The following is a 12,782-nucleotide window of genomic DNA, read 5'->3' on the forward strand; positions in this document are numbered from 1 at the left end:
TTTAAATCAATTAAATTTAGAAATTTTATTTTTATTCAATTATTTTAAGAATATATTACTAATTAATATATGATGAGAATATTTTAGTAATAATTAAAAAAAATCAAGCAAGTTAAAATCATGTCAAATATCATATAATTTATCATAATGTGTTGTTTATCCTTACTTTTTATTTTATAATCGCTCTTATTATATATCATTTACTTATTCTATCACACGAATTAAACGGTACAAATGTTATTTTTTAATGCAGGGTATTTAAATAATTTCTTTATAAAATCACACGAATTAAGTGGTACAAATGTTATTTTTTAATGCAGGGTATTTAAATAATTTCTTTATAAATTCAGCCATAGATTTTTTTCGGTCTCAATTAATGTGTATCTTCTCCCATTTATGATTGCTTGTTATGTAATTTAAAATATTAATTCTTTGTTAACTTTTCAAATCGACGAGTCAAATCCCCACTTTATTGCCATAAGTCATGAAACAATAGGAAAAATTATAAAAAGCCATTCTCTAAATCCGTTCATTTTAGGTTTTGTTTTTAATCCAAATCTTAGTAATATCAAACTTTTGTTACTTTGCAATATCTGGAACATGTTACCTCCCGGAATAAAGAAAAAAATTAAAGATTTAAAAAAAGATCTTGAAACAAGACTAAATTTTGATTAATTAGACGATCAAAATCTAGATTTAGTCAACTTCCAAGATGATTTTACTAATTTCTCATGACAATTAAATTCACCCTTCATATGGATTTGACTCGTATCCGACGACTCAAAATAAAAACAGAAAATTATATTTAGAATTTTCTGAAAATAAAATATAGTTTTTATATATAAAAAAATATATCATGACTAATTTTTTTTTTTTTGCGACAATTAAGTCATTCATCCTCGTCTAAATTGCCAAATCCTTGGACGAAAGACGTTGGGTTCGAAGTAAATGAGGGCAGACCATTTCAATAAATTGGTTCATGAATTTTTAGTCCCCCGCATTCGATTTTTTACTGCAATGTTATAAATTATAGTAGTTGTTACGTTGATGAATTGCTATACATAATAATGTGAAGCTTACTGGAACACCAATATTTATATTTTCCGACAATAATACATTCGATTATTTGTCTGATACATACATTTATGTTTCTAATATAATGTGTGTGTCCCAGAAATAAATGAGCCTATCTTTGTAGGGGCGAAAAATAATTTAATATTTTTTGTCATTAATATTAATATAAAATATTGTAAATAGGCACTCGCTTTTTTATATTTCGATCTTTTTTTAAAAAAAATGTTCTATGTATTTATTAAACAAGAGAAAGCAGTTCACGCGAGTTCATTTTCTAAACTAGAATTTTAAGAATGAGCATACATACGAGTTTTCTTGTTTTTAAGCTTCTCTTGTGGTACTTAATCCTATGATTCTTTTTTCCCCCAATCTGCTAATTTTCGCGATGTACGAGATTATTTCATGCTCTCAAAATTATAAGAAAGTGTAGGACCGAGCGTTTGTCGCTGGTAACAGTAAAACTCTAACCTTTTAAATCGAAAAGCAGCTCAAGCATGACGTTTCGATTGCTCTACCCAGTGAGATAATAACTATACTCAACAATATCTCTCTTAATAATTGCAATCAATGAAAATGAACACGCGACCTTGACTCTGATAGCAGTTGTAGGATCGAGCGCTTGGCGTTTACCAAAAATTATTGTTGAAGCTAACAATGCAACTCAAATATTTTAAACTGTAAAACAGCTCAATTGTTTTGCATAGCTTTGACAATTGTTTTGCATAGCACGGACAATTATTATATCACACAGTAAATTCTAATGATTGATCAAGGTTATTTTCAAAATTTTAACTAGATATCGTTTCAATTTCTTGTTTCTTCGGCCCACCACTTTTTTCTGTATGAAATAGCTCCCTGAAATAAAAGGTGTCGAGATGGGCTAGCTAACGAGAAAACTTTAGAATGAATATAATGCTGTAAATTTTGCAAACATGATTTTGTTTATTCCGATCGAACACAGGATAGATTTTGACTCGGCGGATTGGACGGGGGAGAGGTCACAACAGCGGCACTAGAAATACTACTGCCGACGCTTGAACTACGAGAATGCTCCAATTATTATTATATAAAAAAAAAAACGTAGCTTTCTGATTATTTATTGTAGTAATTAATGAGTGCGCATACTCGTATTTATTTAGGTTTTTTTTTTTAAAAAAAGTAAAATCATTATTATTGCTTTAATATTATATAAATTAAAATAAAGAAAAGCTTTACTGCGCTCCATGTATTTTAATTAATATGCAATTCCGATAAATTACGAGATTTATCAAGTTGGTTAGTTTCATGACAACTAGATGGAGCTGTCAAACGGGTTGGTCTACCCCCACCAGGAAATGGGACCGGATGGAACGGAATGGGACGGGACGATTCGCTGTGGGGTGAATGTGTCGATCCGTAAAAAAAAAATTGCATAAAAAATATTAAAAAAAAAATCATGCACAAATTATTATAAATAATATAAATATTTCAGAATTCGTTAACCGATAATCAAACATAATTCATTATAAATAATATAATATAATGAACATATATTATGGGATACGATCTCCCGTATCTGTATCAGTTAAATGAGTCGATTTGATCCATATTAATAATGAAAAATAATAATTAATTTTCATAAATAGGGTCAGATCGAAAATTGCTCTTATAAAATTAACGTGTGAGATCGTCTCATAATATATAAATATTTCAAATTTCATCTAAAATAATAAATCATATAAATGATATAAAATTTGATAAACTATTTCAAATCTCATCCACTTACATAACTCATTGAAATAACATAATAAAAAAAAATGTCAGGCCGACACCACCATACGGCCCAAAGAGGCTGGTCCACCTTCAAACGGGCTACTAAAATAATTATTCAACCCTCTTATTTTCTTTATAATGAAGTGGGCTGGTCCGACGACCTGATAAGTTTAGACGACCTTAAAATTCGAACATTTTTTGATTGATTTATTTGGAAAAAAAATTAGAACATTTGTTCGATTTTGGTTAAGATTCATTTCGAAAATATGTTAATACTACAGGCAGATAATTTGAGATAATATGAAAATTAAGACTTGTATAATTTACGATAATTAATTAATGTAAATAAATAAAAAATTGTAACAAAACATTTTTTATTTCATTTTAAAAAAAGTGAGTCTCATGTGAGACCGTCTCACGGATCATAATCTGTGAGACGGGTCAATCATACATATATTCACAATAAAAAGTAATACTCTTAGCATTAAAAGTAATATTTTTTCATGGTTAACCCAAATAAGAGATTCGTCTCACAAATACGACCGGTGAAACAGTATCACATAAATTTTTCTCTTAACAAAAAAGAGCAAGGACAATTAAGTCTTTTCGGTGTTGGAAGGCGAAGAGGAATCTGATAATATACGAAAAAGGGGAACAGATCCCCTTTTCGCAAACCATGGCGACACAATCCCCACAAATGGCAACATTTTCCCCACAATTCAACCTGAAATTTAGTCCAAGTATCACATTCATCGGGATTCGCCTACTTTGTATATGCTAAATCCGTCAAAAAATGTTCACATGCACTCGCCATGCAGGCGCCATGTTCTGCATTTCACTTCAACTCTTTCCCATTCACCCGCCGTCTAATATTTATACGCTATCGAGGCTTCGTGCTCTCTTCGCAGATGCGTATCTACCGACGATTGGAATTGGGGAGATTTTACTAAAACAAGATTCCCTGTTGCTGAAAACTTTAGCTTTTTCCAGCATTCTCTGTTCACGGGTCTTGCAATGGGGTCTCTCTACACCTTTGACGAGCCTCTTCTTTACCCTACTGCTCGTCGAGATGAGGCCGTGGTTGATGATTATCACGGTGTTATGGTCCCTGATCCTTATCGATGGTAACTTCATGTGATTTTGAGTTTGATTATGTTTTGATTTTGGCTGTGAAGAATTTGAGTATGTACTGCTTCGGATTGTTGAAGCTGAACGTCGTGCAAATGTTTTGAGAGTTTCCCTTTTTTTGTTAACGAGTATTTTCTTGATAAATTGTGATTGGCATGGTTAGGCTTGAGGATCCTGATTCAGAGGAGACCAAAGAGTTTGTTCGAAACCAGATGATTTTGACAGACTCCGTGCTTAAAACATGCGATACTAGGGAGAAGCTTCACGAAAATCTTACGAAGCTATATGATTTCCCCAAGTATGATACCCCATTTAGGGCAGGCGACAAGTACTTTTACTTCCACAACACTGGGCTTCAGCCGCACAATGTCTTTTACGTTCAGGTTCTTGATTAAAAAAAAATCAACTTTCAACAGTTTTGATTATTGGTTGACTTGGTTTGCATTTTGCTCTGGTGTTGTTCTAGGATAGTTTGGATGGAAATTCTGAGATTTTACTTGATCCAAACACATTGAGTGAAGATGGAACTGTGGCACTAAATATGTTCTCAGTTAGTGAGGATGCTAAGCACTTGGCTTACGGCACTAGTTCAAGTGGAAGTGATTGGGTCACCATTAAAGTTATGCGGATTGAGGATAAAACTACTGAACCTGATACTATTTCTTGGGTAAAGTTTATAATTTTAATATGCATGTTATGGACTCTGGGGAAAGCTGTGATTGAATACGTTTGATTTATGATATTAGATCCATACCTTTTTTTTCTTAATGAAACGAGCATGATGTAATATTTGTTTGAACAGGTTAAGTTTTCCACTATAAGCTGGACACATGATAACAAGGGTTTTTTCTACAGCCGTTATCCAGCTCCTAGGTAAGTGCTAATTCCATCAGCAAATTTTATCCAACTTTTATTGGATTATTTGTTGTGTTTGCAAAAGAAAATTAGCATCTGACGGATGAAAAAGTTCATATAGTTACAAGTTCCATAAATTGACTTTGTCAAGTTAAGATGGAGAACATATAGAATTTCACGAGTTGTGCATTTTGAAATGGATGTGACATGTTCTACTGCATTGAAGGTTCATCTGCCTGCCTTTTATTGGTGTATTAACTGTAAATGGTTTGTGTTGAAGTGATGGAGAGAAGTTTGATGCTGGAACTGAGACCAATGTCAATCTACACCATGAGTTATATTATCATCTTTTGGGCACCGATCAGTCTGAGGATATCTTGTGTTGGAATGATCCTGACAATCCCAAACATACTCGTTTGGCCTCAGTGACAGAAGATGGAAAGGTGTAAAAATTTTACTGCGTTAAACACAATTATTTTACGGCTGTGAATTGGTTAATAACACTGTTAATTAGTACCGCAGCAGCGGTATTTGTGTGTGTAATTATATGGTTTGTGGATACTCATAGAAATATGTTTCCAAGATAGTGATTGCTGCAGTAACATTTTCATTCAAAAAAGAAAACCAAATTGAGACTTCCCAGAGGTCAAAATATGCATCTGTCTCTTCTATGTACAAGTTTATAGTTTCAGCAAAATAAGTTTGTTACATGTGCACATTTTCGTGAACTTAGTCTAAATAAAGGAATTCTTGTCTGAAAACTTAAACTTGCAGTCCAGCTTTAGAGAAACCTCTTGACGGTAATGAATAAACACCAAAGACAAGTTGAATCAGGTGATGGTTCTACAGTGAATCTGTTGTTGGTCTTATGACTCAGTATTATTTAAATCTGATACTAGGCATGAAGGAAATATGTTCCTTCGGTGTCTTTTCTAGTTGACCAGTTGAAACTGTAAAAAGTGTTACCGTGGTACATTCATAGTGTTGTTTTTATTATTGTTATTTTTCTTCTATTTTAATTAACTCCTTTTTTTTGGAATGTGCAGTATGTTCTGTTATATACTTACGAAAATTGTGATCCGGTCAACAAGATTTATTACTGTGACATAACAATGCTCCCAAATGGGCTTGAAGGCTGCCAAGGGAAAAAGGAACTGCTTCCTTTTGTAAAGCTTGTAGATAATTTTGATGCCTCTTATCAATACGTTGCAAATGATGATTCAGTTTTCACTTTCCTTAGTAATAAGGATGCTCCTAGAAGCAAGCTAGTCAGAGTTGATCTGAAAGAGTCCACTTCTTGGGTGGAAATACTTGAAGAAAATAAAACAGATGTGCTTGAATCTGCAGTAGCTGTGAATGGAAATCAAATAGTAGCGAACTATCTGAGTGATGTGAAAAATGTGTTGCACTTAAGGGATTTGCAAACAGGCGCCCTTTTGTGCCATTTACCACTTGATATTGGATCAGTATCTCAGATTTCTTGTCGACGCAAGGACTCCATTGTCTTCATTGGATTTACAAGCTTCCTCGTCCCAAACATCATATATGTGTGCAATCTAGAACTTGAGGTTCCACAAATGAGAATCTTCCGAGAAATTGTTGTTCCCGGCTTTATCAAGAATGAGTTTGAAGTCCATCAGGTAAATAAGATAATGAATGGTTGGAGTTCAATCCAGAAACATATTATGGTGGCTTCGCATAAGCATTGTCTGAATTCTCGGATTTTAGGCTTACCTTATTTGGTTATTTATTTTATTTCTTCGGTTCATTGGGTGTTCCGTTGACAGGTTTTCGTGCCTAGTAAAGACGGTACTAGGATCCCAATGTTCATAGTGGCTAGAAAGGGTATTTGCCTGGACGGATCTCATCCATGTTTGCTCTACGGATATGGTGGATTTAATGTCAGCATTACACCATATTTTACTGTTAGTCGTATTTTGATTGCAAAGCACTTAAATGTTGTCTTTTGCATCGCAAACATTCGTGGAGGGGGGGAATATGGAGAAGAATGGCATAAAGCTGGTGCCCTTGCAAAGAAGCATAATTGCTTTGATGACTTCATATCAGCTGCTGAGTATCTTGTGTCTGGTGGTTACACCCAGTCTAAGAAGTTGTGTATTGAAGGTGGAAGCAATGGCGGACTTCTTATCGGGGCATGTATTAATCAGGTCTACTTCCCATGGTGTTTTTTTCTGCTCTTTTTTACTTGATATAATTTTATCTTTTATACATTTTAATCTCATTTCTTCAGTTCAAAATTCAAATGTTGTGTTTGCAGAGGCCTGATCTTTTTCAATGTGCTCTTGCTCATGTTGGTGTTATGGACATGCTAAGATTTCACAAGTTCACCATCGGTGAGAACAAGCTTGATAAAGGAGGCTGTTATTTACGAAACTTTAATTAGTTTTGAGCGCTGTTTTATTTACTCTTATACCAGGCCATGCTTGGACCTCAGACTTTGGCTGCTCAGATAACGAGGAAGAGTTCAATTGGTTAATCAAGTGAGCTATTTTACCTTCATCAGAACTTTCTGCCCAGTGTAAAACTAGCCTAAATTAGGCAAGTTGTACAAACTTGCTCTTTGCAATGATAGTGTGTGTGAAGGTTTCCGATGTAACATTTCCTTGTTGGCTTTGGACAATTTACAATTTGTTTATGGTAGTGCCATCCAACCGTCAGTTGCTGATGAGCTGTAATAAAAATGAATCTGTTGTAAATCATTGCAAACCTTGGCCTACTAGTTAGTTCATTTGAGAAATAAATATGGTTTAAATGGAAGAAATGTTGTCTTCATTTCCAGTTAGAGAGTTATAGATAAAATTTTAGTTCTGCAAATTTTTTCTCACGTTTCATAGCCGCCTCTCCACAAGATAGCAGAATCTCGTTTTGTTTGATATTATTTTTGGACGTCTTTATACGTTTTTTCAGGTACTCTCCCCTGCATAACGTTAGGAGACCATGGGATAAAACTTTTTATAAGGTCATTCAGTATCCATCAACCATGTTATTGACAGCTGACCACGATGATCGTGTTGTCCCATTACATTCATTGAAGTTATTAGCTGTGCGTCTTCTATCATTGAGTTTTAAGTTTCTTTATTCTATCAGTTTCCCCTACGTCATTGTTTGTTCCATTTGTGGGTCATTTCATCGAATCTTCATTCATTTGTTTGTTTTACAGACCATGCAGTATGTCCTATGCACAAGTAGGGAAAGAAGTCCTCAAACCAACCCAATTGTGGGACGCATAGAATGTAAAGCTGGGCATGGAGCAGGGAGACCAACGCAGAAAATGGTACACGTATACTAGCAACGTTTTCTTTCATTCCTTTTGTCAGAATGGCTCTGGTTTTTTATGACTGATTTTTAAGCTACTTTGTATCTCAGATCGATGAAGCTGCAGACAGGTATGCTTTTATGGCAAAGATGTTGGATGCCCCCTGGATTGACTAGATTATGCCCAGAATCGATACAAGATAGATGTCTCTTTACATGGAAGGGAATCTCTGTTCTAAACAAATGGCCAACATCACAGGGATGAACTAAAGCAAATTGAGACTTATATTACACAATAGAGTTTCTTCCAACTGGAAAGCGAAAGATCATTTGCTCCAGAACTCAACAAACACACCCTAAAAATTGCATACAAGCTATACCTATGAATTATGATGCATGGATATTTTTAAAATGGCCATGTACTCGTGCTATGTTATGTTGGATTTTTCTTTGTTACTTGATGCATACTCATTGGCTACTTTACACACTTATGTAGAAGTATCTATCTACAAATGAAATGCAGATATTGCATATGAAAGCGGTAAGCGCAATGTGAAGCACAAGACAACCACTTGCTACATCATGGATAAAATATGTTACGATATAATTATCATGTTTTTATTAAACATTTTTAATGTTATGCCATTAATACCTTCAAATTTTAATGAACTTTTTAGTTAATTAATATATTAAATTTTTAATGTTACGCGTGGTTGATATTTTTGAAGAAGAAATATAACATGAAAATTTTGTAAACTTTTTGTAGCATTTGATCCAGTTCGCAGTCTTTTCATCAAAATTACAACAAACATATATGCATAAAACAAATTTGTTATATCAACAGAACAATTTAAAACTGTCAGTTTAACACTAAATATATTTTTGATATATTTTTTGAGTAGGTACAAAGATAACTTATTAATATCCACAACTTATCATTAACTCGTATGATAATCCTTTCACACACACACACACAAATCGACATTGAAATCAAAAGTAAGTCAGATAAATCAGATTAAGTCCTACGAGACAAATACAAGAACAAATGAATGACAGGACAATTCCCACCGCATTCCCCATTTATATAAGTACTTAAATTTTATCAACTCTTTTAGTTTTGGCAATTGACGATAATTACAGGGGCTACAATGAGATAACATGAAAACTATTCTCAGAAATTCAGGCAAAAATAAGATAAAAGGTCTGCAGAGCTATTTTCATGTCAAACGGCAAGGCCTTGCTCTCTAGCTTTCCTCAACCACTTGAGACTACTCTCCAAGGTCGAATAAGCAGTAAAGTCCTTCAAGCTCTTGCTCTCAACAGCATAATCAAATACTTCATATGCTTCAGCCACTCGTCCACTCCTACACAAAGCCCTCAAAAATGCACCGTAACACCCAGTTTCCAGCTTTATATCACCCTTCTTCATCATCCCATACAATTCAACCCCTTTATCCAACAGCCTTGCCTTACACAGCCCGTGAAGCAAGGTATTATACGTACACGAATTTGGGATACACCCCTTGGTTTCCATCTCCTCCAACAATGCCAATGCTCCTAATGCATCTCCTTGCCGAAACATCCCATTCATCAAGGATGTATACGTAACTTCATCGGGAAAATGACCCATTTCAGCCATAACTCCCAAGAACTTCCTTGCCTCTTTAACCCCACCCGTCTTAGACAATCCATAGATCAGAGTATTGTAAGTACAGCGGTCCGGTATGACCCCTTCCTCCTGCATTTTTTTATAAACTCCCATCACTTCACCCCCTTGACTCAACATGCAATAACCCTTCATTATAGTATTGTAAACATAGCAATCAGGCTCATAACCTTCCTCACTCAACACTCCAAGTAACCGCAATGCCTCACGTAAATTCTTGGAGTTACAAACATTATCAATCATGATAGTATACGTGACTAGGTCCGGCTTGATACCAAACCCCTCCCTCATATCGTTTATGAAGCAATTAACAGTACTTAAAGACCTATTCTTGACCAGATGCCTCACCAGAAAATTGTAAGTATAGGTATCAGGCAGCACATTATGGGACGAAAGGTCCTTAACCAGTTCAATAGCATGCTCTTCTCTTCCACAACCACAAAGTGTCCTCACTGCAACATCTGTTGTCACCTGATTGGGTGGAAAACCATTGTTTTTCATAAGGTTGAGGGCATGGTGTACATTGGCGAGAGAAGTATCATCAGGCGCGGCACAAGACTGCGTGAGGAGTACATGATACGTGAAGCGGTTGGCGGAGAAGGTCGGGTGTGTCTTAATCATGTGATTGAGAAAAAAGATTGCATTTTGAGGAGATGAAATTGAAGAATACGACTGCAGAATATAATTGTAGAAACTGGGGTCTGTAGGGGTGTTTCTATTAGAAGAAATGTAAGAATTGAAAAGGGCTTTCGCGTCTGAGAGATTTGGAGAGTTGAAAATGATTGGCGGGATGTTCGATTTCGTTGTTGGAGCGATAACTTTGGTGGGTTCTTTCTTGGGAGATTTCTTCTGGGATTGTCGAGTAACTGGAGATGGGATTTGCTCTTGAAGAGCAGAAGGGGAAGAAGTCGAAGCTTTGAAGAGAGCTGCCTGTAAGGATCCGGTCGCTGCTGCTCTTCTGAAACCAGGTGGGATTTTCCCCATTCTCACACCGGTGATTTGGAGTTTAGAGGAACTAGTTCATTTAGGGCTTTGCAGCAGGGTTTACAACTCCAAATTCGGAATGGCGTCGGGTCGGGTTCTCCACTCTTGCAGACGGGTCGATTAGCCCACGGGCCACGGTTATACTTTTGACTTGGTTGACTAATTGAAACTCTGTTACACACAGAATGTAGATTAGTTATTAAAACCTAAATATTTATTGATTGTTATTATATTATAAGTAATTATAATAATTTTAAAATTGTGTTGATAATATATTTCTAATATGTTTGATAACATATATATGTACGTATATCGGTATATTAATATAAGAGTAGGTCTTATGTGAGACCGTCTCACGAATCTTAATCCGTGAGACGGGTCAACTCTACTTATATTCACAATAAAAATTAATACTCTTAGCATAAAAAGTAATACTTTTTCATAGGATGACCCAAATAAGAGATACGTCTCATAAATATGACTCGTGAGACCTGTCTCACATAAATTTTTGCCTTAATATAATTCAATTCCCAAACTATTATGTATTTTTTCTTAGGTAAAAACTTGTGTGAGACGGGCTCACGTGTCAAATTTTGTGAGACATATATCTTATTTAGGTCATTTATGAAAAGTTTTTTTTTATGCTAAAATATTACTTTTTATTGTGAATATCGGTATGGTTGACTCGTCTCACAGATAAAGATTCGTGAGACCGTCTCACTAGAGACCTGCTCTTTTTCCATTTATTTATTTAGTTTCCCCAAAACATCTAAAACAGTACAAAACTCCAAGGATTATGAGAAACCTTTTAACATAATATATTGGCGACATCAAACTTTAATATTTTGATTTGCAGAATGAAATCACTACACATTCTTCATTTTCAAAAAAATAAACACATGAAGTAGAACAAACAATCAAAAGTTTAGTTGCATGCCTCCTCTTTCACCTTTGCCTCACTCTCCTTGACCTCAGCAGTGGTGCACTCAACCACCTCCGGCTTTGATGGTGGCGCCGCCACTTCCTCGGCCTTCTTGCCTCCGGGAAGCTCCTCCTTGATCTTATCCAAGAACCCCTTCTTCTGCTCCGGTTCGAACTTTTTTACTGGTACATTGGTTGTTCCCTCACCAGCTTCTTCCGCCTTCTCTCCAGATAATTTTTCTTTGATCTTTTCCTTTAAACCCTTCTTCTTTTTTCTTCTTTTCTCCTCCTTCCACCGCATCTTCCTCGTCACTTGACTGCATATTATGAGTGATCAAGAAAACAAAAATCCTTCATGTATCATAACATAAAGGAAGAAAGTGGCGTACGAATAAAATATAAACCAGTATACACAATCAGAAACTTACGGAACTGCTAGAGCTGCTGCTTCGGTGGAGCTTCTTTTCCTCCTCCTTTGACTCTTCCTTTTTCTCTTCGCAAACATGAACCTTCTCTTCAAATTCAGAAGCTATCACCTCCTCTTCACCCTGCAGCTTCTTCTCCTTTTTCTTACACAGGATATCTAACAACCCACGATCGCCGACCTCCATCGCGGCACTCTCCTCTAGCATCACGGCTGCGGAAGTGGCGGATAAATCATCCTTCTTCTTCTCGTGGTGGTGGAAATCGGCCATTTTTCAAAATCCTTTCTTACTCAAATGGAAAATGGTAGGGGGCTTAACAAGAATACAAGATGCAAAAGGAGATTTACTGATTTAGTTCAGTGATTGAAATGGGATTTATAAGGGATTTACTACGCGTAATTGACGCTATTAAGATTAATTCGTAACGTTTGTACGACTACGACGTGTCAGCTTCTTGCTATAATTACCGATAAATGCATTATCTTTTTTACTATTTATAAAATGTTGACTTTACACCTCTAAATTGTATTTTTACACGCTGAATTCATTATTCAAATATTTATGTATAGTAATATCCCACAATATCTAATTAGATTATTTTATGTTACATCTGATATAATTTTTTATCCTATAATATGATCAAATATTAATTTTTGAATTACGTTTGATTTATATAACATATATTAACCTCGTCCAATCAT

At 35.2% G+C, this 12,782-nt stretch overlaps 2 protein-coding genes and 1 pseudogene across 2 annotated transcripts; 1 reads left to right on the forward strand and 2 right to left on the reverse strand.

Annotated features, from left to right (window-relative positions):
- The first annotated feature begins 3,488 nt into the window (after positions 1 to 3,488).
- LOC140806578 (uncharacterized) lies at positions 3,489 to 8,541 on the forward strand. The gene is made up of 12 exons (XM_073163132.1): positions 3,489 to 3,950; positions 4,118 to 4,337; positions 4,421 to 4,621; positions 4,757 to 4,827; positions 5,090 to 5,252; positions 5,856 to 6,449; positions 6,597 to 6,977; positions 7,088 to 7,163; positions 7,247 to 7,310; positions 7,738 to 7,873; positions 7,991 to 8,104; positions 8,197 to 8,541. The coding sequence occupies exons 1-12, from the start codon at positions 3,841 to 3,843 to the stop codon at positions 8,260 to 8,262; spliced, it is 2,196 nt and encodes a 731-aa protein (XP_073019233.1). The 5' UTR covers positions 3,489 to 3,840; the 3' UTR covers positions 8,263 to 8,541.
- Positions 8,542 to 9,069: 528 nt separating this feature from the next.
- On the reverse strand, positions 9,070 to 10,850 carry LOC140808142 (uncharacterized). Its single transcript, XM_073165174.1, has one exon. It carries the CDS (start codon positions 10,733 to 10,735, stop codon positions 9,308 to 9,310), a length of 1,428 nt encoding a protein of 475 aa, XP_073021275.1. The 5' UTR covers positions 10,736 to 10,850; the 3' UTR covers positions 9,070 to 9,307.
- A 679-nt stretch (positions 10,851 to 11,529) lies between these two features.
- LOC140807630 (uncharacterized) lies at positions 11,530 to 12,427 on the reverse strand (annotated as a pseudogene).
- Between the last annotated feature and the right edge of the window lie 355 nt (positions 12,428 to 12,782).

The sequence above is a fragment of the Primulina eburnea genome, chromosome 12 (assembly GCF_022965805.1).
Source record: "Primulina eburnea isolate SZY01 chromosome 12, ASM2296580v1, whole genome shotgun sequence".
Classification (NCBI taxonomy): domain Eukaryota; kingdom Viridiplantae; phylum Streptophyta; class Magnoliopsida; order Lamiales; family Gesneriaceae; genus Primulina; species Primulina eburnea.

What these genes read in the sequence shown, in the direction of transcription:
- LOC140808142 (XM_073165174.1), bottom strand. Translation starts at nt 10,735, where the DNA reads ATGGGGAAAATCCCACCTGGTTTCAGAAGAGCAGCAGCGACCGGATCC.
- LOC140806578 (XM_073163132.1), top strand. Translation starts at nt 3,841, where the DNA reads ATGGGGTCTCTCTACACCTTTGACGAGCCTCTTCTTTACCCTACTGCT. An exon ending in CAGTGACAGAAGATGGAAAG is followed by an intron (nt 5,253 to 5,855) that starts GTGTAAAAATTT and finishes TGGAATGTGCAG; the next exon opens with TATGTTCTGTTATATACTTA. An exon ending in ATGAGTTTGAAGTCCATCAG is followed by an intron (nt 6,450 to 6,596) that starts GTAAATAAGATA and finishes TTCCGTTGACAG; the next exon opens with GTTTTCGTGCCTAGTAAAGA.